The sequence below is a fragment of the Stegostoma tigrinum genome, chromosome 6 (genome assembly GCF_030684315.1).
Source record: "Stegostoma tigrinum isolate sSteTig4 chromosome 6, sSteTig4.hap1, whole genome shotgun sequence".
In the NCBI taxonomy this organism is placed as follows: domain Eukaryota; kingdom Metazoa; phylum Chordata; class Chondrichthyes; order Orectolobiformes; family Stegostomatidae; genus Stegostoma; species Stegostoma tigrinum.
The window spans coordinates 53719233-53744723 of record NC_081359.1 but is presented as its reverse complement, the minus strand read 5'-3'; the positions used below and the strand labels follow the sequence as shown (position 1 = coordinate 53744723).

The 25491-nt window shown below is 39.7% G+C and overlaps 1 protein-coding gene across 9 annotated transcripts in view; it reads left to right on the top strand.

Moving 5' to 3' along the window:
• ccdc83 (coiled-coil domain containing 83) overlaps positions 1-25491 on the top strand; it is a 78390-nt gene that overhangs the window by 37742 nt on the left and 15157 nt on the right. For 6 of the 9 annotated variants that reach the window (XR_009445844.1, XM_059646580.1, XM_048532042.1 and 3 more), the window contains 5 exons: positions 6015-6083; positions 14469-14590; positions 15279-15376; positions 18088-18308; positions 23297-23470. Coding sequence is in view for 8 of the 9 variants with exons in the window: in XM_059646580.1 (XP_059502563.1) it covers positions 6015-6083; positions 14469-14590; positions 15279-15376; positions 18088-18308; positions 23297-23470 (684 nt within the window). In the remaining variant the exon portion in view is untranslated. Of the gene's footprint in view, positions 1-6014; positions 6084-14468; positions 14591-15278; positions 15377-18087; positions 18309-23296; positions 23471-25491 lie in introns of those variants that run through there. The other 3 variants (XM_048532044.2, XM_059646578.1, XM_048532045.1) reach the window with 3 other exon arrangements.

The following is a 25491-nucleotide window of genomic DNA, read 5'->3' as shown; positions in this document are numbered from 1 at the left end:
GACAGACAGGTTAGGGAGGCTGGGACGAGCTGGGCTGGTTTTGAGATGCAGTCGGGTCGGGGAAATTTTGAAACTTGTGAAGTCCATATTGATACCATTGGGCTGCAGTTTTCCCAAGCAAAACATGAGGTGCTATTCCTGCAATCTTTGGGTAGTATCGTTGTGGCACTGGAGGAGGCCGAGGATGGGCATGTCATCCAAGGAGCGGGAAGTGGAGTTGAAGTGGTTCACAAGTGGGAGGTGCAGTCATTTGTCGCGAACTGAGCGTAGGTGTTCTACAAAGTGATCACCGAGCCTCCGCTTGGTTTCCCCGATGTAGAGGAAGCCACATCGGGAAATTGGATACAATATAACACGTTAACAGATGTGCAGGTGAACATCTATTTGATGTGAGGGATGAGTTGCAGGAAATGCAAGAGAGGTGGCCGAGGGCGTTTCGACCACTGTGGAGGGGAAGTTGCAGTCCAGCAGTGGAATGCCTCATATTAGGAGCAGATGTGGCGGAAGTGAAGGAATTAGGAACAGGGGATGGCATTTTTGCAGGAAGGTGGGTGAGAGAAGGTGTATTCTAGGTAGTTGTGGGAGTTAGTTGGCTTGAAATGGATATTGGTTTCCAAGTGGGTGCCAGAAATGTGGACTTCACAAGCTTCAAAATCTCCCCACGCCCAACTGCATCCCAAAACCAGCCCACCTGTCCCTGTCTCCCTAACCTGTCTGTCCTTTCTTCCACCTATCTATTCCTCCCACCTCAACCCCCACCCCCACCTAACTACTAGCCTCATCCCCAACTCCTTGTCCTGTCCGTCTTCCCTGGACTGACCAATCCCCACCCTAACTACCTATTCACACACTCCTTTACTGGCTCCATCCCCGCCTCCTTAACCTGTTTGTCTCCTCTCCATCTATCCGCTCCTTTATCCACTTTCCATCCGCCTCCCCCTCTCTCTGTTTAAGAATCCCCTTCCCCCTCCCCTTTTCTGAAGATGGGTCAGGTTTTCTGCTCCTCTGATGCTGCTTGGCCTGCTGTGGTCATCCAGCTCTACACCTTGTTATCTCAGATTCTCCAGCATCGGCAGTTCCTACTATCTCCACTATTCCAAAGTAATCAAAATCTTAAAAGATTTAATTAAATTAACCAAAGTGCCCAATATACCTGACTGGCAAACCCAGGTTAAAACAAAAACACTTATCAGGCGTATGTACTTAATCAGAAAACAGCTGTTTGTGGTAAGGCTGGCCTTACTGATACCCAGGAACATGCACACTAACAGTGATATCTCTAATAAAAGTATTTAAACAATTGATATCTAACAAATACTATTAATTTAAAAAAAATCTGTTGGGTGAAAAAAGTAAATTGTTAAAACAAATTTATTTTTTAAAAATCAGCTTAATTTTGTGCTTACGCTTACTTATCGGTGAGCATATGCAGTTGGCGGTCTACTTTAGACCGTTGATGTCAGCAAACATGCCATTATTGCAGACAGATGGTTTTTAATTGAGAGCAGAAAAGAAAGACAAGCACCAACTTTTCACTCTCTATAACTTACTCTATCCCTTTTATTTAAGAAGCCCACACATACAAAAGAGATGCAAAGTATCAAGACAAGACACAACACGACACAAGTATTACTGGCAGGGAAGGATTACCTTTCCATCCCTTTGGCTCCTTTAAGGAGGACCCAAGGTTGTATACACACAGATTATTTAGCTTACATTCACTTGTTGAAAATGCGCCCTTCCAGCTTATCCCATAAAGCCGTGGCATACTATGAGCCTTCCAAGCTACTTGAATAAATCATATAAAGAAACCAGTAACAAAGTGTCACTATATCGTAGCCATCTGGATGTGCCACCGATATGTAAATCTGTGGTCACCCAGTTCACAAATTCTGAAACTCATACAGTTGAGTTGTGGTTCAGTGACACCATGTATGCCAAAATACAGAGTTCCCCTCCAGGCCCAACCCTTACTAACATCTTTGTTAGTTATCACAAAAAAGGCATCTTCAATGGAATGAGCTCTAACCTCCTACTCTTTGCATATTTCCAATATGTAGATGATATGTTTGCAAAATTTGAATCTGCAGCTGCAAAGAATTTCTTTACACAGCTCAATTAACTTAATCACAAGCAAAAACAGAAGTTGCTTGAAAAGCTCAGCAGGTCTGGCAGCATCTGTGAAGAGAAATCAGTTAACTTTTCAGGTCTGGTGACCCTCCCGGTTTCAATTTTTATTCAATAAACTCCATACTGCACTCAAACTGTCCCATTTCAGTGGTCCATCAAATAAACTCCTTTTCCTCAACATATTAATTGAGCAGTCTGCCAATATCAACTACTGTCTATTAAAAGTCCACATTTACTGTGCATGTGCTGGGATTCCTACGGTCATACACACGACATGATCAGTCTATTGACAACCTCCTGGACAGGGGCATAGCCATTCGCTCATCGGGTAAGCTTGACACTTGAGCTAGGGCATATCAAAAATATGCTGTGTATGCAGAAATCCTGATCAGATCATGAAAATTCATGAATAAGCCTACATCCACCATGTGCCCAGCCTTTCTCAGGTTGAGGTGCGTCAAAAATTTGAACAGCAGACAAAGTTTGCCGTCTTACAGTACTAATATGCGGTAAACCTTTGAGTGTTTTTCTCCACTAATAGTATGCTGCTGTCAAGCCAAATAGGCATTTTGCTGCCACACAAAAGAATAATTTGATATATGAATTTCAGTGCAGGTGTGATGCCAGGTATGTAGGCTGACTATACAAAGTAAGGAAATCACTTGCTGATTACCATGTACCATTCTACTTCAGCTGATGAATCAGTACTCCTCCATGTTAAACAACACTTAGAGGAGGCACTGAGGATGGTAAAGACACAAAATGTACACTGGTAGGGTATTTCAATGTCGACCACCAAGCTTGGTGGCTCTGCAGCAGCACTACTGATTGAGCTGGTTTGGTGCTAAAGGACCTAGCTGCGAGACTGGTCTGTCACAGATGCAAAACACGCTTACTGATCTGCCAATTGCAGATGCATCTGTCTATGACAGTATTGTTAAGAGCGACCACCGCATTGTCCTTATGGAGACTACGTCGCGCTTTCACATTGAAAATAACCTCCATCCTGTTATATGGCACTATCGCCATGCTAAATGGGACAGATTTTGCTCAGATCTGGCAACTCAAGACTGGGCATCCATGAGACGCCGTGGGTCATCAACATCAGCAGAATTGCACTCCAGCACAATCTGTAACCTCATGGCCCAGTATATCCCCCACTCAATCATTACCGTCCAGTCAGGGGATCAACTCTAGTTCAATGAAGAGTGCAGAAGGACATGCCAGGAGCAGCACGAGGCATACCTGAAGATGAGGTGTCAACCTGGTGAAGCCACCAAACAGGATTACTTGCATGACAAACAGCAGAAGCAACAAGTGATCGACAGAGGTAAGCGAACCCACAACCAACGGATCAGATCGAAGCTCTGCAGTCCTGTCACATCCAGTCGTGAATGGTGTTGGACAATGTAACAACTCACTGGAGAAGGCTCCACAAATATCCCCATCCTCAATGATGGAAGAGCCCCGCACATCAGTGCAAAAGATAGAGCTGAAGCATTTGCAGCAATCTTCAGCTGGAAGTCTTGAGTGGATGGTCCATCTCGGCCCCGTGCAGTGGTCCCCGACATTACAGATACTAGCTTTCAGCCAGTTCAATTCACTCCACGTGATATCAAGAAAAGGTTAGAGGCATTGGATACTGCAAAGGCTACGGACCCTGACAACATTCCAACAATAGTACTGAAGACTGGCGATCCAGAACTTATTGCTCCCCTAGCCAAGCTGTTCCAGTACAGTTCAACACTGACATCTACCTGACAAGGTGGAAAATTGCCCAAGTATGTCCTGACCGTAAAAAGCAGGACAAATCCAATCTGGCTAATTACTGTCCCATCAGTCTATTGTTGATCATCAGTAAAGTGTTGGAAGGTACCATCAACAGTGCTATCAAGCTGCACCTGCTCAGCAATAACCTGCTCAGTGAAGCCCAGTTTGGGTTCTGTCATAGCCACTCAGCTCCTGACCTCATTACAGCCTTGGTTCAAGCATGGACAACAAAAAAAGCTGAATTTCAAAGCTGAGGCAAGAGTGACAGCCCTTGACATCAAGGCTACATTCGACTGAATGTGGCATCAAGGAGCCCTACCAAAACTGGAATCATGGGTATCAGGAAAAACTCTCCAGTGGTTGGAGACATACCTGACACGCAAGAAGGTGGTCGTGGTTGATGGAGGTCAGTCATCTCAACTCCAGGACATCTCTGCAGGAGCTCCTTAGGGGAGTGTCCTCGGCCCAACCATCTTCAACTGCTTCATCAATGACCTTGCCTCCATAAGGTCAGAAATGGGAATGTTGACTGATGATTGCACAATGTTCAGCACCATTTACACTCCTCAGACAGTGAGGCAGTCTGTATCCAAATGCAACAAGATCTGGACAAGCCTTTACAAGGCTTGGGTTGATGAGTGGCAAGTAATATTTGTGCCACATAAATGTCAGGCTATGACCATCAGTAAGAGATAATTTAACTACCATCCCTTGACATCAATGGTGTTACCTTCACTGAAACCTCCATTATCAACATTCTGGGTGTTATCATTGATCAGAAGCTCAACTGGACTCACCTCATAAATTCAGTGGCCACAAGAACAGGTCAGAAGCTAAGAATCTGTGGCAACTAACTCACTTCCTGACTCTCGAAAGCTTGTACACCATTTACAAGGCACAAGTCAAATGCATTGGAATATTCCCCACTTGCCTTGATGAGTGCACTGGGAAAGCCTGACACCATCCATGACAAAGCTACCTGCTTGATTAGCACTGCATCCACTCCCTCTACCATTGATGCTTGGTAGCAGCAGTGTGTGCTATCTACACAATGCACTGTAGAAATTCACAAAAGATCCCCAGACAGCACCTTACAAACCCATGACCATCTCCATCTAGAAGGACAAGGGCAGCAGATATATGAGATCACCACCACTTTCAAGTTCTCCTTCAAGCCAGGACTTTTGATTGGTGCTGAACATTGTGCAGCATGAAGATGCGGGATGTCATACAGACAGGTAGATGCAGACAAATTTAAAGTTTTTAAAGATTCCTTTCCCACCAAACACTGACCTATTAGTTTGATGATAGAGAATCTTCAATTCCCGCTTCCAAATCTATTTTTCCTAGTAACTGCTTTGTTGTCCAGAAGCAGCTGTGATTAAGATTCATTTGTATATTCCTGAGTATGCTCATTGTCTTCCAAGCTGAACACTCTACAGACATCTTTCACCTGAATGTGTAACTTATAGAAAGTTCTGAATCAACCAGGACACACAGAATTGGGTTTTAGTACCCTTTTATAACAATGTTAACTTTGGCTCAGATACCAAACTGATGGTTCCATGAGCTGCCTCAATTTGATCAGCGTGATCATAGCAACCTTTTAGGTAAGTGTTTGTCCTTTTAATAAAATTTGCTTTTAGTCCATGAACATCTCAGATATTACAAAGTTGAATACTATAGTCCATTTTCACTATGATTTAATAAAAAAAAGCATAAATCAGACATGCCAGAATTCAATGGAGCTACCACTTTCGAATAACGGCTAACACAATTTTCTGGAAATTCCAATCCATTATGATTTTAATTATTGATGTTCACAATATACTTTTTCACTGCATGGTCAATAGCCAATTATGTAATTCAGTCCTGGGGTTCAGTGTTCTTGCTGGTTCAATGATCACCATACGGTGTTGCTGAAATATTTGGGACTGTCATTTTATGATCTTATTTGAATGCCGCTGTTTCAGCTGATGCCTTTTTCTGCTGTTGCTACTTGCCCTTCTACTGGTCAAAACAGGTCACTTTGATTCACATTAACATATTCATATTAACAATATATAGCAATCTGTCAATGTGATTCTTTGAAAATTACTTACTCTTCTGTCCAGAAGGCTGTAGGTTACATGGGTAGATACAGTCGCCAACAAGTAAAGGAAAATGCATGGCTAAAGAAAGAGGTAAGAAAATATTACACAATTTTTTTCATATTATCTTATATTCTTTAATTAACACATAAGTATTCAACACATAGAAACTCTTTTCCCATCAGCCTACTCCCTGTCTCGACCCTGTGCAAAAGCTTGCACCTTTGAATCCAATAGTAGGATTCCCAATCACTTAAACTTCTGTTGCCTAGATATTGGTGAGCTGCGTAACTTTATTAGTTAATCAGTTATTTGAATGATTTGTGATCAGAAGAAAATGACTCTCCAGTGAATACAATCATACCTGACTAAAGAAAAAGTATCTAGTTAATGGATTCAAGCTGTATAAAGAATAAACATTGAGGATATTTGGATAAATATTCAAACTGCAGAGCTGACTAAATCTTTCATGAGCAAAAAATAAATAAAAATAATTCAGTACTACTGTAATTGTTGTTGTGATGTTTCATTTCTACAATCTTAGAATATACCAGGCCCACGATGTTGTCCCAAACTTTTACCCTAAACCTAAGGTTGATTAGATTAGATTCCCTACAGTGTGGAATCAGGCCCTTCGGCCCAACAAGTCCACACCTCCCCTTGGAGCATTCCACCCAGACCCACCCCCCGATAACCCTCACACCCCTGAACACTATGGGTAATTTAGCATGGTCGATCCATCTAGCCTGCACATCTTTGGACCGTGGGAGGAAACCGCAGCACCCGAAGAAACCCACACAGACACGGGGAGAATGTGCAAACTCTGCACACACAGTTACCTGAGGCTGGAATCGAATCTGGGTCCCTGGCGCTGTGAGGCTGCAGTGCTAACCACGAATGAAAAACGAGTGAACAACAATTACTAATGCTGTCATGGTTACTGAATTTAGTTTTATATTTGAGGTTTACTAATTAAATTTAAATTCCACATCCCCAATGTAGGATTTAAACCCATGGGATTAATCCAGGATACTCCTCCTGGAAAGGTGGATTTGTTTTACCTCTACCAGTTCTGTCAACTGTTGATACTTTCATTTCCCAGTTTAAAAAAATCTCTCTCCACTCTTGAAGTCTGACATCACAATGGATGTCAGTAGGAATCAGAGGAACACTGTGCATTGACAGGAGTGATACGCAGCCCAATGGAAGATGTTCGTGGTTGTTGTGGGGGGCAATCATTTTGAGTCCAAGGACATGATTGCAAGAGTTCCTCAGGATAAGTTCTTAGACTGCACTATCCTCAACAGCTTCATTAATAACTTTCCCTCCTTCAAAAGATCAGAAGTAGGAACATTCACAGTTAACTATTCAATGTTCAGCACTGTTCATGACTCCACAGATAACAAAGCAGTCTGTGTACTGCAACTGCAAAGTCTGGATAACTGTTGGGCTCGGACTGATAAGTGGCAAATAACACTTAAGCCACAGAAGTGCCAGATTGTGACCATCACCACTAAGAGATAATTTAATCATTTCCTTGATATTCAACAGTATTACCATGCTTGAATTCCCAATATCAATCTCCTGGGGGCTACCATTGATCAGAAATTGTAAAGGTTGATAAACAATGGCAGAAGCTCTTTTAAAAAAAAACTACTTCATGACTAATAGCAACGATATATCCCAGTGAGGAAGGAGGATTGTAGGAAAGGGATAGATTGACCATGGTTAACCAAGGAAGTCAAGGATAGCATCAAAATAAAAGAGAAAAAACGGCAAAGAATTAGGCAAGTTTTAAAATGAACGAAAGAGGAAAAGAAGCTGAGGGCAAACTAGCGAGTAACAAACATGGATAGCAAGAACTTCTTTAAATATATAAAAAGGGAAACTGAGACAACAGTGAATATAGGCCCTTTACAGAATGAGGTTGGGGAGATGTTAAAAAGGTAGCCAGAAAATGTCAGCAGAGTTGAAGGATTACTTCATATCAATCTTCATGGTAAATGATACTAATACCATTGCAAAATACTAAATAATTAATGGGCTAAAGGGGGTGGGGCAATAAATAAGGGTAATAATTATCACCAGAGAACAAGCCATAGAGTCAGATATACAGCACGGAAACAGACCCTTTAGTCCAACTTGTCAACGCTGAACCAGATATCCTAAACAAACCTAGTCCCATTTGCCAATATTTGGCCCCATATCCTTCCCAAGCCTTTTTGAGGGTTTGAGCTATAGGGAGAGGCTGAATAGACTGAGCATCAAAAGGCTGAGGAGTGTCCTTATAATGGTTTATAAAATCATGAGGGGCATGGATAGGGTAAATAGACAAGATCTTTTCCCTGGGGTAGGGGAGTCCAAAAGTAGAGAGGACATAGCTTTAAAGATGAGAGGGGAAAGATTCAAAAGGGATCGAAGGGTCAACATTTTCACAGAGGGTGGTGTATAGAATGAGCTGCCAGAGGTGGTGGTGGTGGAGGCGGCTAGAACAATTACAACATTTTAAAAAGAAATGAGTACTAGAGGAAATAATGGGACTGAAGAATGATACGTCCCCTGGACCTGATGAGTTATATCCTAGTATTTTTAAGGAAGTAGCTGTAGAGATAGTGAATGCACTGATAGTAATCTTCCAAGAATCCTTAGATTCCAGAAAAGTCCCAGAAAGTTGGAAAACTCCCAATGCAACAGCTTTATTCAAAAATTGAAGGAGAAAAGAAACAGGTAACTGTAGACCGGTCAGCTCAACACATCTGTTGTTGGTAAATTGTTATAATCTGTTATAAAAGATGTAATTACAGAACAATTAGAAACTCAATATAATCAAGTAGAGTCAACATGGCTTCACGAAGAGGTGATCATGCCTTACAGAATTTCATAGGTGTTTGAGGAGGTTACAAGTACGGTAGATAAAGGAGAACCAGCAAATGTAATATACTTGGATTTCCAATTAGCATCCATAAGGTATCACAAGGCTATTCAGTAAGAAATGATAATTTTAATAATATGCTGTGGATAGTATACTACCATGGATGGAGGATTGGTTAACCAATGAAAGACAAAGTTGGGATGAAAAGAGTATTTTCAGGATGGTGACCCATAATTTGTGGTGTGCTACAAGGATCAATGCCTGGGTCACTATCGTTTACAATATAAGTTAATGACTTGGATGAGGGAAGTGAATGTGCTATTGAGAAGTTATGTATGACAAAGGAAGTGGAAAGGCAAGCAGTACAGATAAAGATATAGCTAGGCTGAATGAGTGAGCAAAAATTTGGCAGATGGAATATAATTTGGGAAAATGAAAAAGTTGTGCATTTTGGCAGGAAGAATAGAGAAACTGAATAGTATTTAAATTGGGAAAGACTATAGAAAGTTGCAGCACAGAAGAATATAGGGTCCAGTAAACAATTTATGAAAATACAACATCCAACATAAGCAGGTAATAAAGGAAGGCAAATGGAATGTTGGCCTTGGGAAAAGGGAATGAAGTATACAAATAGAGAGCACTTGCTAAATCTACGCAAAACACATGTCAGGCCACAGATGGAAGACTGGTAAAACAGCTTTCTCCCTCTTATTGAAGGAAAAATATACTGGTTTTGCATTTGGTCCAGGGAAGTTTCGCTAGGTTGATCCTGGGTATGGAGGAATTATTTTTATGAGGAGAGGTTGAGTAGATTGGGATTGTACTCATTGGAATTTAGAAGCATGAGACGAGAACTTATTGAAATATATAGGATTTTCACTCATCAGTTAAACTATTGAATGCACTGCAGTGAGGTGTGAAAATGAACATGGAGGCATGTTCAATTGATGCATTCATGACAGTACTTGATGGTTTTTTGAACAAAAGTAATACGCAAGAGTATGGAGGAAAGCAGGCAATTGGAACAATGTAATGAGGCTCATTTGAGGAGCTAGCACAGACACAATAAGCAGAAAGGGCTCCTTCTGTACTGTAAAACATCTGTGACTTCTGAAACAGGAGATGAATCATGTTCTGCAGGACTCCTAGCCTCTGACCTTCTTTTGTAGCCATGATATTTATGTAGCTATTTCAGTTCAGTTTCTGATCATTGTTAAACCCCCATGAAGTTGATAGTGAGGGATTGAGCTTTGGTAATTGTATTGAATGTCAAGGTCAAATAGTTAAATTCTTATTCTGGCACAAATGCTACTTTATCATATAAAGGCAGTAGGAGTATACTTCAGTGGAAAATCACGAGGGCAAAGAGGGGACACCAGATAGCTTTGGCAAATGGGGCTAAGGAGAGTGCAAAGGGATCTTCAAATACATTCAGCCAAAAGCATAACTAGTGAGAGAAGAGGGCCCCTTAAAGATCAGCAAAGTCACCTATGTGGAACTGCAGGAGATTGGGCGGGGCGGGGGGTTGAAGAGGTGGGGGCAGAGGTGGGAGATACTAAACAAGTGCTTTGCATCAATGTTTACTGTGAGAAAGATATGAAAGATAGAAAACACTGCAAAATAAATAACAACCTCTTGAAAAAGAAAGTGTTGATATTACAGAGGTGGTGGTGCTGGATGTCTTAAAACGCATAAAGGTGGATAAATCCCCAGGACCTGATCAAGTGTGCCCTAGAACTCTTTGGGAAACTAGGCAAGTGATTGCTAGGCCCCTTGTTGAGATATTTGTACCATTGATAGCCACAGGCAAGGTGACAAAAGACTGGAGGTTGGCTAATGTGGTGCCACTATTTAAGAAAAGTGGAAAGGATAAGCCAGGGAACTATAGACCAGTGAGTTTGACATTGGTGGTGGGCAAATTATGGGAGGGAATCCTGAGAGACAGGATTTACATGTACTTGGAAAGGCAAAGACTAAATTAGGGATAGTAAACATGGCTTTGCTCATGGGAAATCATGTCTCATGACCTCAATTGAGTTTCTTGAAGTATCAAAGAGGATTGATGAGGGCAGACCAGGGGTCATGGTCTATGGATTTCAGCAAGACATTTGACAAGGATTCCTCATTATAAATTGATTAGCAAGATCAGATCACAAGGAATAGAGGGAGAGCTAGCTATTTGGATACAGAACTTACTGGAAGGTAGAAGACATGGGGTGGTGATGGACAGTTGCTTTTCAGACTGGAAGCTTGTGATCAGTGGTGTGCCACAAGGCTTGGTGCTGGATCTATTGCTTTTTGTCATTTATATAAATGATTTGGATGTGAACATAGGAGGTATTGTTACTAAATTTGAAGGTGACACCAAAATTGGAGGTGTAGTAGACAGCAAGGAAGGTCTTAGAGGTATAGGGGCTAAATGCTGGCCCATATGAGACTAAATGGGACTAGATTTGTTTAGGGTATCTGGTAGACATGGACAAGTTAGACCGAAGAGTCTATTTCTGTGCTGTATATCTCAATGACTCTAATGAGATTCTCAACAGCAAGAAGGAAAGGTCCAATTCTCCATTCAAGTCTTGATCCATGAGACAGAAATCTCGTTAGTGAACAGCCAAAGCCCTATTAACAACCATTTGCATGCATTAACATGGTATTGTTTCTTAATCTTACTTTATTGAAATACAGTTTCCTATTCTCCCAACCATCGGATAGAAACAAGACTCTTAGACAGCAGTTATCAATATCTCAGGGCAAATTCCATAGGCAGTGTTTGCCCACATGCCCAGCCATGGACATTGACAATGGGCAATTAACAGCCTCACCACCCCTTAAGGATAATCCCTGAGCCATTTACAATATAGTTCTCCATGTCAGTGCAGCTCCTTGGAGTGCGCAGTCTTCTTTCATGTAATGCTGTTGCCAGGACATTTCACAGGCAGGTTCAGGTACCTAACTCATGGATGTGAGCATAGAAAATAGGAGTAGTAGTAGGCAATTCAGTCCACTCTACCATTTAATACGATCATTGCAGATCTTATCTTGGTCTCAACTCCACTTTCCTGCCTACTCCCCATAGCCCTTTCGCCTGCTTTTCATCAGAACCATATCTATTTCTCTCTTGAATCTGTTGATTGATTCTGCCTCCAGTGCATTCTGTGGTAGAGTTCTGCAGATTCACAACCCTCAGAGAAGTAGTTTCTCCTCGTTTCAGTTTTGAACCTACCTCCTCTCACTCTACATCTATGCCTTCTTATTCAAGGCTGTTCTACAAGAAGGAACATCTGTTCAAGGTCTGCCTTATCAATCCCCTTTAGCATTTTTTATACCTCAGTCAGATCCCCTCTCATTCTTCCGAACTCAGGCAAGTACAATCCCAAGCTCCTCATATAATCGCCTTTTCATCCCAAGAATCAATCTTGTAAACCTCCTCTGAACTGACTCCGAAGTCACCACATCCTTCCTCAAGGAAGGACACCAAAACTGACCACAATATTCCTCATATAATTATAACAGTTTCTTATTTTTGTAATCAGCCCTTTTGCAATAAATGCCAGAATCCCATTTGCCTTTCTTATTGTAAACGACACCTGCATATCCACTTTCTGTGGTTCATACGCAAAGACACTCAGATCCCTCTGCACTCATGCACATGGAATCTGCTTCCCATTTAAATAATAATTTGCCGTTTAATTTTTCCAGTCAAAATGCACAACCTCACACTTATCCATATTGAACTCTATCTGCCAGATTCTGGCCTGTTCCCCGAGCCAATCAGTATCCATCTGTAAACTCCCTACCTCCTCTGCCTGCTTTTACACCTATTTTAGTATCATCCTTGATTTTTGCTATGTTATACTCGATCCCTACTTGCAGATTATTTACGTAGATTATAAATATTTGAGGTCTGCAGCACTCCCCTAGTTATAGTTTACTATCTAGGGAAGGATCTATTTTTTCTGACCCTCTGCTTTCCGTCAGTCAACCAATGCTCTATCCAATCCAACACTCTGCCCTTAGCCCCCGGGATCTAACCTTCTCAATCAGTCTTTTATGCAGCACCTTGTCAAATGCTTTCTGGAAGTCTAGATATACTACATCCACTTAATCTCCATTATCCACCTTGCTGGTTACATCCTTTAAAAAATTCCAGCAAGTTTGTCAAGCATAACTTGCCTTTCATGAAACTGTGTTGACACTGGTGAATTGAACTTGGTTTTTTCAAGTGGTTCAGTTATCTCCTCCTTAATGATGTCTCCAGCAGTTTCTCCACTACATAGGTCTGTAGTACCTCTAAGACCTTCCTTGCTGTCTACTACACCTCCAATTTTGGTGTCACCTTCAAATTTAGTAACAATACCTCCTATGTTCACATCCACACCAACTTCCTGCCGGGCTCCTTTTTTGAACAAGGCTGTCACATTAGAACGTTTCCAATCCACGAGTACCTTTCCCAAATCTTGGGAGTTTTAAAAAATCATCACTACCGTATCCAATATCTCTACTTCCACATTGGCTCTTTTTTTTCAAAAACACAGACACAAGGCAGGTAACTTGTCTGAGTTGTCAGCAGTCAGTCAAGGATATTGACATGTTGCTGTATAACATCGTGCTACATCAGTATCACACAATTTTACAGGTCCAGTGCAACCAGGGATTCACCCTAAGATATAGGCCAAAGTCAGTCCTGGGCATCAGCTCAATCAAAGTCAGGAGAAGGTTACAAGGAGCTACTGCTATGACAGAAGTCGGGGAAGTCAATTGTGGGGATTGAAGGCAGCAAGCTGGGATGCAGAAGAGAGTATCATTGTGTAAGAGGACCATTGAACACATAAGGGAAGAGACTGTAATGCCTTTGAAGGTATGAGTTACTGCAAGATGGTGGCTCATCAATGGTTAGAAACACCTTAGCTTTAATCACAGGTAAGAAAATGGACAAAGTGCAGCACAATGGTTGGCATAACTAACCTGTATGTGACACCAGGCATTGGAGAAAGAGTAGCTCTCCCTCAGACAGGATTTTAGGATGGAATGAGGCAGAGGACAATAAAACTGGTTCCTAAACAGCAATACACTTTTGAATGTGGATCTGTATTTGCAAAGTGGTGTCTACCATACCACCAATTTGCGCTGAGAAGGCCTTTTCTTCAAAAGGAAATAGTTTATTTTTGTTCCCCGATTATGTGCATAGTGAATGTTAACTCCTGTCGTAGTGCTTCACCTGGAGCATGGCTAGGCTTTAACAATTGCACCATGCTAGGAATCCCAGGAGCTCCCCACAGTAGTGAGTACTTATGCATCCAGCAAGGAGGAAGATAGGTAATAAACCAAGGTTCAAGAATAGCATGAAAAATCTTTTGAGGATATTAAATGTCTGGTTTAATGTATAAACACTTCAGTATTATTGGCTGCTTAACTTGCTCATTGACATCAATGCTGCTGCACTTAGTACCAGATTTACAGTGTAGCAGGAGGGGGGAAAACATATCACAGAGACTCCCTAGTGAATGCCAAACTCAATTGTTTCATCATTGACAAAATTCCAGGTGAAAGTTTTGGTCAAATTTTGGTACTGATTAACGTATTATTTATTCATCTTTTTGCAGCTAAATCTATATAATCTGGAAGTTACTAATCTAGAACAAGCAGTTCAAAACATTGAACAGGACAATCTGAAAGTTTTGAGTCAACTGTTTGATTGCCAGATCAGTGACCTTAATGTATGCAGGTAATGGCCAATCCTCATAAGTAATTAGACATCTCTCACTTTCTCAATACATTATTAACAGATCTGTATAGTCTTAATTTTAATATTTAAATGCTGTTCCTAATGTTTATTATACCTATTATAGTTATTTTTAATGCATTGTTATTGGCTGTATTAAGATTTGAATTAATAGGTATACCAAGTTATAAATCTTTGCTGTAAACCTGAAATGTAAGTTGTAATTCTCAAAATAATATAAAGTTACCCTTTTAGAGCAATTTTTGGGGAGAAATATCGTTTTTGGTAATACGTAATGCCATTCCATATTATGCTAACTATGCCATATTTCTGAAAGTTTCATAAAGAACACAGCTGGTAAAATTATCTGTTTTTGTTTCCACCTGACAAATGCAAAACCATTTATTTCGCACACTGTACTGAATCTGCTACCTCTAGTAGCATGTGTGGAAGCAGGAAGAGCATAGGGTAGCAACACTTTGAATGGCCAGTGACACGCTGTTTCAGAGACCCCTCCTCAAGGGTTATGATGCAGGGGAAAGGTCTGCCGATGACCTATCATGTACCTTGTTGGCTGTAGATTCATTAGGGCTTCCTCGAAGGTGGCAATATAGGTGATTATCAGCTCTCCAGTCACCTCACTTCAATCGGAGATGATAATTCAATGATTCTTTATTTCTGATGGTCATAGAAACTTATTCAAAATTCGTGCAGCTGAACCCAAGAGCCAAGATGGTGGGATTCTGGAAGGTGAATTAGCAGAATTTGAGTTCAGAGGTGAACCATCAGGTAATATTAAGAAAAAAATTCTGTAAATCACAAACTCTTGATTTCAGAAAACAGTATTTTACACATTTCTGCATTGTTAAATAGTACTCATGTTTCTATAATATTACGTTTTAAAAAAGGCTAAATATACAATATTGATTTGTAACTATGCACGGAACACTTGACATTCAATTCACATCATTTGAGCTACTTTATTCAAGTAATTATGTGCACTGATTTAGGAGAAGATAGAATTTTTTTTTCCTTTCATGGAATGGGAGTATCACTGGCAGAAGCCAGAATTGATTGCTGACATCACATTACTTTTGAGAAGATGGTGGTGAGGTATATTCTTGACCCTCTACAGTCCTTTAGGTTAAGGTACGCTCACAATGCAGTTCGGGAGGGAGTTCCAGGATTTTGATCCACAATAGCAAAGGAACTGTGATATAGTCCCCCAAGTCTGGATGGTGTGTGGCTTGGAGGGAGCAGATGGTGTTTCCACGGATGTTGTGCACTTGTCCTTTAAAGTGGTAGAGTTTGGCAGTCAGAGTGAATTGTTATGGATTTAACTAAGAGCTGGAGGTCATTCAACACAAATTGCTTGGTGAGTGTGAGAAACAATTAGTTATATTGTGCTGTCCTTGCCAGATGCCCCATTGATCCTATCTTGCCTCTTGTAAGTTTAAGAACTGGGAGAGCTAACAGATGGAGGAAAAGCTCGAACTAAAAGTGAATCAAATATCTAAAATAATGAGAAGCCATTCATTGAAGGTCTGCAAATGGGTCTGAAATTCAAGGATTGAAATTGAGCTGAAGATTCCCCTTAATAGTCATGCTCAGCTTATGACAGAGGTGGTAAAGCCTTGCTAGAAATATACCATGCTACAAGGCCTCTTCAGTACTTTTGTTGATCAACCTATGCTGCAATCATGTTTGAGCCAATGAAAAGGCATTGTTTTACAAGCAGTGGTCTATGCCTTTGCTTTGCCATAACTGAATGATCAAGTCCAATGTTACAATTAGGATGTGAGCGTGTTTCTCGGCTCCCTGACAAGACTATATTATGACAATTGTCATCTTCCAAACCACCCAGAATTCAGGAGATTTTCTATCAACACTTATATACCATAAGACCAGAGTAGATGAAATTGTTAGCAATTTTTGCATTCAGTTTCAGTCACAATTACTACAGTAGCAAAATAACATTTACTAGTCTACTGAGCTGGATCTGGATAAAGCGGAAGCTTGGGCAGACAAATGACAAGTAATATTTGCACAAATGTATCATGTCCATATCATTATAAACAAGAGAAAGGTAAGTCATCTTTCTTGAACCTTCATGACATCATTAACATACTGGGGGTTACCATTGATGAGAAGTTCAAATTGGCCAGCCATATCAGCACTGTAGCTGTAAGAGCAGGGCAGAGGCTGCATATTCTATCACAGTGGTTCATCTTCTGAACCTTAAACTCTACTTACCATCTAAAAGAACTATTATCCAAAGATGGATGCAGACACATTAACATTGAAGATGCCCAATCCCCATCTAGCACAGAGCAATCTACTACCATTAGAAACAGTGTCCAATGTGTTATTTTAAGAGTATCATTATATTTTTGAAAATTTATCTATGGATATGTAATAGTCAAACAAGCAGCCACCAATGGAGCAGAAGAACAACTGAAGAATAAGTAGTAAGCACATGTCAAAATATCAGGTGATGTGAGAGAATCCAAATCCCAACTGCTGAGGTTGAATAGTCGAGGAAATTAGTAACTGGTCACATAGGACCCTGAAAAACAAGGCAAGAACCTTAAAAAACAATTTTCTGGACTATAATGAGGCAATGGAATTTGGCAAGGATGCAAGTGATGGAACTCCAGGAACTTGAATAGGCGAGCAAGTGAGTTGAGACATTCTAAATGAGTTGCAGCACATTGAGGCTAGAACTGACAAGCAGAGCATGAAAAGATGAAGCCATGAGGTGAAAGTTAAAAGACTTTACTCAAACTGATAGAAGGTAAGAATTAGTGTTTACACAGATTGATGCTCGAGTATAATTGCAATGAAGCAAGTACGGGGTGGTGCATTTGGCCTCAGACTAAGAGGCCAACTTCTCCTTGTAAAATGCCACTACAGTATCTAAATGCAAAGATAGCTTGGTGCCTGAAAAAGCAAATCATTAAAAAGCAATGCAGCTTCATAAAATTATTTTATTACAAAAAAACACTGGTGTTCATTTCTAGAGGAATACAATTCAGAAGTAGAGAACTTAGAACCTTGGTTAGACAATCAATAATGCCATTCACACTTCTGGTTTCAACATTACAAAATGGATATGAAATCACTTGGCTAAGTGCAAAAGAGTTTTTCAAGCATGATAACAGAACTTAGAAGTGCAGCTATGAGGAATGATTGAACAGGGTTAGCACTCTTTCTCTTTTTGAAAGAAATGAAAAGTCTGTGAAATGGTGGACATAAACAGAGATGGTTCCGCTCATGGGATAACTAAAATACCATGGTCAAAATGAGCCACAAAAGGCTTCAGTAGCCTGGCTTCGTTGAAGCAAATGTCTACTTGATGCCAAACTGCCACCAACTAGCTTAACAAAATCAGTCATTCGACACATGATCTTTCTGATTGCATAAGTCAGCTGCTCACTGCGTTAAGCCAATCTCAAGTTCCAGGCAGTTTTTGAAATGTAATAACAGTACTTTTTTTTTAGAAACAGCTGCTATTGTAGAAATCAGTGATGATTCTAGCTTCAGCCTACCAAAACTCAAGAGTGCAACATTTCTTGCATCAGAGAAGAAAGTTCCAGCAACACAACCATATTTTAAAGAGGAAAGGACAGAAACACATGATGACGAGCCACAGTTCCAGTTGGGCAAATCTGTATCACAGAATCTCACCTACTTGTTGCAGGAGGATGAAAAATGCTTTAAGGTTAGCGAAGTAAAATTGATGGAAATTATTAAAATCTTTAGTCATTACCCACAATACTGTTCAATAGCAGTTAGGGTGCAAAGGTACAGAATGTAGTTCAATGCTATTATTTGTAAAACTATATTTTTATAAAGAGAAATGTATTGGAAACTTAATATCGAATATGCATTTATAGAAAGATAATGGTGCAATGATGTATGTTCCCTTTAAGTTTTAATATTGTTTAGATACATGTTAAATAAAGTATTGGCCAAAGTGTAAAACTTGATAATTATTGGAGTCCACTTCCAACGTCATGTAATGGGGAAACAAAACAACATCAGCATTTTAAAATTTCACCGTCAACAATGATTACCCTCTTTCCTCAGACACTTTCTTGTAGCAGCACCATAAGCTAATCTTATCATACTAGTATTTATTTGCTTTTCACAAAGTAACGTACCTTAGAGGACAATTCTTTATAAATTATAGCTCTCATGTGAAATACTAAAACATGTAAATTAAAATCAGAACAAATTACATACTTGATACATTCAGACACTCAGTGTAGTTGATGATAAAATTACTTTTGTAAGCATGATGTAAACCCCAGTCATAATGTTTTGAAGTTTATACAAATTACATAAATTGATATTTTAGGAGTTCCTTGAATTGTTTGTTCCTTTTCTCTAATTTGCTAGGTTTTTGAGGAAGTAAACACTACCTTTTTGAGGAAAAAAATATTGGGAACAGTTGTAACCACTTCAATACACAACAGAATAAAATTAACATACAAGATTTCTGAATCACGTTTGGCCATACATAGACAATTCCTAGTCTTCAATTTTTGTTATTTTTTAAAAACCTAACAAATAGGCCTATTTTTATTACAGATCAGATTATTTTGTTTTTCCCTTCAGGGAGATATAATTCTCTTTTCCTGTTGATAAGTCTCATTATTGAACTGAGAAGCCTGCAATGTTGTGACCAGAAAAATTTATCAGTGTGATGCATAAAAAGTATTTTAAAAGAACATGTAGATTTCATATACACTCCCTTTATAAAACCAATTATGTCCATTGATAGGAAAATTTAATAGCAAATTAATACTTATCATTTGTACATTTACAACTACAATTGGTATTTTTGTAACATCTAGTATAGAAAATGTCCTAGGTAGTTAGTGCAAGTGAAAAATGCTTGGCCAAATTGAGAATATTGAAGAGAACAACCACAGGCTTTGTTGAAAAGATGTTTTCGTTTCAATTACTTGGAAAGTGTCGTAGGTTTAGAAAGGAATCCTGGAGAATGAGGTCATCAGCTACACTTTGTACAGGAGATATGAAAAAATAAAATTAAAGGACAGGAGATTGCAAGAGTGGACATAAAACATCGGTGAGGTTGCATAAATTGTGTGGGGAAGGCAGCTAAATTTTTAAATTCAATGTGTTCAGGATTGAGGGAGCCAGTGCAGTTCAGAGACAGGGTCATGAATGAACAAAACTCAAATGTAGGGTACAACGTAGGTATCAAAATTTCTTCAGAATGGCAAGAGTGAACTGAAGGACAGAAAAATCTACAGTAATAACAATTGTAGGCAAAGATTTTATTAGTGGTATGATGCATTAGATATAGAATTAAACTGCAGGGTTGGATAGCATTTAATGAATAGCATGTGGGTCATATCAAGGTTTTACATGGCCTAGTACAACACATGACGAGGGAAGCAGGCAAAGCTGGTATCAAAGTTCCCTGAGTCTATAGTGGGAATGAAGACTGTGCAAGTAGGGATGAAGCCATTCAGATCAGAAAATGTTCAACTTATTTCCAAATTCATGTTAAAGATGGCCTGACAAAAGTGGTCACAGGATGTAATGAAAAGGTGGAGCTGCTGCAATCAGCATACATATGGAGGCTGCAGATGCTGTTATTGAGGGCATTGAGGTGAGAGTGAATGTGGAGATGACTGTGAAATAAAGAAAAGCAATTGATGGATCATGTTGCTAACTAGCTATTATTGCATAGTTAGGAATTTAATCATACAAGTACATTTTGACAAATAAGCAATAAATTAATGGTCAGTCGTGTCAAATATTGTGGAGAGCTTGAAGGGTGACAGCGCCAAGCACAAGGGTAGTTTCAACACGATGGAAGGTTCAAAAATGTTTTGAAGACAAACAGATGTGTATTTATGACTTAGCTAAGGAATTCCAAGATGAAAAGAATATTATAAAACCCAAAATCTATTGTAAATTCATTTTGTGTTTTACACCAGCCATATGAGAATTGTAAAATAAACACACTTTTTTCCCTGCTAGGATGCACAAATTTTCAAAATTGATGACTCTAAAAGATTGAATTTTAATCCCTTTAGTATATTATGTCTATTAAAAAGGATGTGCTAAAAATGGACACTTGAATAATGATCTGATTGGTATATAATCAGTACGGATTCGTGTTTGACAAACATGTTTTTTTTGAGGATGTTGCTGACTGGAATTGGATTTTCTGAAAGATATTGATAAAGTTCAGAATAGGCAGTTAGTTAGCAAAATTAAAGCATGTGGGAGAGGAGGTAATGTGCTGGCTATGAATCAAGGATTGGCGAACATCTGAAGTCAGAGGTTAGGACCTAATGGATCATTCTCTCCCTGAGAGGCTGTGATTAATGGGTCACAGCAAGGATTTGTATTGTGGGGCCCAGGCTGTCAACACTATATTAATGATTTGGATGTGTGAACCAAATGTAATATTTCCAAGTTAGTGGATGTCATAAAGCCTAGGTATGCATGTGTGCTGTATGGAAGATGAAAAGCAGCTTTAAGAGGATTTGAATAGACTCCAAGAGTGGGTGACAATGTGGCAGATGGAATATAATGTGGAAAAATGCAAGGTTATCTATTTTTGTAGGAAAGAAATGCAGTGTATTTAAGTAATGAGATTGAAAAGTGTAGATATACAGAGAGATCTGGCTACTTTCATCAATTAGTTACTGAAGGCTAACATGCAAGTTCAGCACACTATTTCAGGAAGGTACGGTAGTCTTTATTGCAACAGGATTTGAGTATAAGAGTAGTGAAGTCTTGCATCAACTGTACAGAGTCTGCAGTGCTTGTGTCACTTTGATCCCCTTACCTTATTGCCAAAGAGGGAATACAATTCACTAGATTTGTTCCCAGGATGGCAGGACTGCCCTATGAAGAGCAATATGAAAAGTGGGCCATTATTCTGTAGAATTTAAACAATCAGAGATGATCTCATTGCAGCCTACCAAATATATAAAGGATGAAAGTAAAGAACTGCAGATGGAGGAGATCTGGAACGAAGGAAAAACAGAAATTTCTAGTGAAACTCAGCATCTCTGACAGCATCTTTGGGGAGAAAGTAGAGTTAAAGTTTTGAGTCCCGTGACTCTTCTTCAGAACTGATAGCACGTAGGAAAATGTGGTATTTATGCTGAAGATAAGGTGGCAAGGAGGACGAGTGAAGAACAGATAGATGGAGACGAAGCCCAGAGATATATGAAGAGGTTAGGCAGATGATGGGCAGGACAGAAGATAAACTGAATAAGTGATAATAGCTGAGGTGTGAAGAGAATGGTTAGGCTCTACTGAAACCAACCCATGTCATGTGATAATAGGGCAAAGTGGGTGAGAATAGTTGGTTGTGCTGAAAATAATTCATGTCATCACAGGACCAGGGCGAGGGGCTGAGTTAAAAATATGGAAGGGTGGAATCAGGCTCTAATGTTATTGAAGTTGATTTTGAGTTCGAGGCTTCACGGTCCCCAAATGGAAAGTGAGATGCTATTAATTAAGCTTATGCTGAGGCTCGCTGAAACACTGCAGTAAGCCTGAGACTGAAATGTTGGCATGTGAACATAGTGATGTGTTGAAATGACAGGCAAATTGAAGCTCATGGTCATTTTTTCTGAGAGGTTATAATAGTTCTACAAAGCGGCCAAGTCGGTGTATTATTTCCCCAATGTACAGGGGAACAGCAAATACAGTAGACCAGGCGAATCACTGCTTCGTCTGGAAGTTACGTCTGGAGCCTTGGGTAGCAAGGAGGGAGAAGATAAACGGGCAGATGTTAAACCTTTTACAATTGCACGGGAAGATGCCATGCGGCATGGGGAGATGTTGAGAATAGAAGAAAAGTAAACCAGTGTGTCCCACAGAGAATGGTCCCTACAGAACACTGACAATGGAGCAGATGGTGGCATTCCCCTGGAGGTGACAGAATGGCAGCAAATAATCCAGAACTTAGAGATAGACAGGGTAGGTACAGTTCAAACGCCTACCTTGTGTGGGAGATGAGAACCGGGCGACAGAATTTCAAATTAAGCAGGGAAGCCATTTAGGAATAAGAGGAAAAATATATTTTTCAGAGGTCTGTGAATTTTTGAAATTCTCTTCCCCAGAGGGCTGAGGGAGCTACATCATTCCTCACTGTTACCCTCCAAATCTAAATCCTGGAACTCACTTCTGAATAGTACCATGGATGTTCTTGCACCAATGGACAATAACAGTTTAAGAAGGTTATGTATTAGTAAATTTTACAGGCAATTAAGGACATACAAGTGCTAACTTTGCCAGTGTAACTCTCATCTCTTGAACAAATTGAAAAGTAGTCTGCTTTTAATTTTTTTTTGCCTAGTTTGCAAATCTTTTGACAACATTGTTCTTTTCCCATCTCTTATAACCACCAAATTATATAACTGACTGAGCTCCATGATGCTTGCCCATCCCTGATTTTAATCACTCCATCATACCTTTAGCTGCACAATGCTTAGTTTTTGGAGTTTCCTCCATAGAACACTCTCCTTCTCACACCAGCCTTTTTGACCCAGCTTTTGATCATGTGACCAAATATTTTCTCTCTGTGACCCAATGTTAAATTAAGTTTAATAAGTTTTTGTAAGAACTTTGGATCATGCTATCTCCTTAAAATATGCTATGAAGTTTTATTACAACACAATTGTGTGAAAATTTCAATTTGCTTTTCAGTATTTTGATTGTGGTGCCATGGAACAGAAGCTGTTGCACGTAGAGGGCCGAGCTATGCCTCTTGAAGACATCGCACAAGTTCCCAGTCAAGGAAAGAAAAAAGAGACAAAATCAAATGAAGAGGAGATGATCTGGCCTGTTACTGGTACAATGCTCAGATCTGCTATATTATAGGTATTAAAACTCTTGCCATTTGAAGCACTAGATGTACATTGGATTATTTCAAATCATTAAACAACAGCACTGTTGTGGCTGCAAGTCATACGTGGGTTAGTTTACTTGGTTTTCATCTCCTCAGTCCAGTTGTCCTAAAAACAGTGGTTTTGTTAATGAATAGTTCCATAGGCACCAGCAGTGGCCAAGTACCTTACCCAAACTGATTTTCTTAATCTACCCAGGAACAACTGCAATGGCCTATTTAGATTTAGGATAACTAAATGCAGAGAAGAAATTAATCTCAGCAATTTGCTGCATATAATGTGTCATATTTATCGACAAGGGTTAAAACCAAAAGAATTGCAGCTGCTGTGAATCAGGAACAAAAACAAAGTTTCTGGAAAAGCTCAGCAGAGCCAGCAGCATGTGTGAAGGGAAAAAACAGATTTAACATTTTGGGTCTTGACCCAAAACATTAACTGTGTTTTTTCCTTCACACATGCTACCAGACCTGCTGAGCTTTTCCAGCAACTTTGTTTTTATCCACAAGGATATTTAGAGCAACTGAATGTCAATTATTTTGTTTACTTTGAGATGCAATCATTCTGTAACTGAAACAACAATTTAACATTCTTATATTTAAACCCAAGAATGAGGATTTGTAATGGGGTCAGTTGGCTCAGTTGCAGAATGACTAATTTGTAGTGCAGAAGGATGCCAGCAGCATGGGTTCAATTTCTATGCCAGCTGAAATTACCATGAAGGTCCTACCTTCTCAACTTTGCCCTTCAGTTAAGGTGTGGTGACCCACCAGTAATCTCTCTGATGAGGTATGTGACTGTAGTAACTTTATCTTTTTGTTTAAACCTTTGCTCAAATTTAAAGATGCTCTGCAAGCTCCTTCAAAACAGCTGAAAAAAATACATATTTTTAACTGCCCCATCCAAAAGAAAACCTTTGGATAAAGGAGACTTTTTTAAAGAAAATGTCTTGTATTCCTCTACTGCTGCTGATGGTCATTTTGGTAGCATCACCGAATTATTCCTTTCATCTCATGGGATCTCTATAGTAATAAAGGATACCAAGGCTTTTATGTGGTCTGAAAGTGCAGGCTAAAAATTCAAGCCACAAAAGTGCTACATTTTAATTTCATTTCAGTGTAAATTATGACAATGAATCATGCAATTCAAAATAAGGTACTCTGTAAAGATGGACAATGATAGATTCTTAAATCAATGTATTAAGCATAATCATTTTAGAAATCAGTACACCAAATTTTCATTCACTTTTCAGAATGAGAGACCGAAAAACCAGACAACACACAATGTAGTAAACCACATCTTAAAGCACTTTAGAGGCCTGGCTAATAAAAGATGCAGAGCTAAAGATAGAACATTTACAGGAGGGAACCAAAAACTTTAGTCAATGATGTGAACTTAAGGCATGTTTTAAAGCAGCATAGGAAGTTGGAGCATATTTTGAGAGGACACTTTGGAGCGTAGCTGAAATTATGACCATCAGCAGTAGTACGAAAGTTAGCCAGAGAAATTGGGGGCAGCCACAGCAAAGCAGGTGGTGATCGTCAGAAAATTGTGGCAGTGTGAGGTACTGGGAAATGAAATATAAGGCAAAGGGAAATGACTTTCAAATCCATGATGCTTCGTTGGCTCAGTTGCCTGGATGTATGGTTTGCAGTGCAGTGTGATGCCAGCGTGGGTTCATTTACCACACACTCCTCCTCCCCTAGCCTGAGGTGGCCAACTATCATCTCTCTCTCTCTCTCTCTCTCTCGAGCGCAGATGGGACGACTATGGCAACTTCTTCATTACTGTCAAATCATGTAACTATAGTATGAAGGAAGACTGTAAATTGACTCATGAAGCAGTCCATTATTTCAAGTTAATATTATAAATTCAAATATATATTTTAACAGTTTCATTACAAAAATTCCGCTCATATCTTTATTTCTTTCATGGCATGTGGACGCTGCAGGCGAGACCAGTATTTGTTAACTGTCCCTAATTACTCTTGAACTGAAT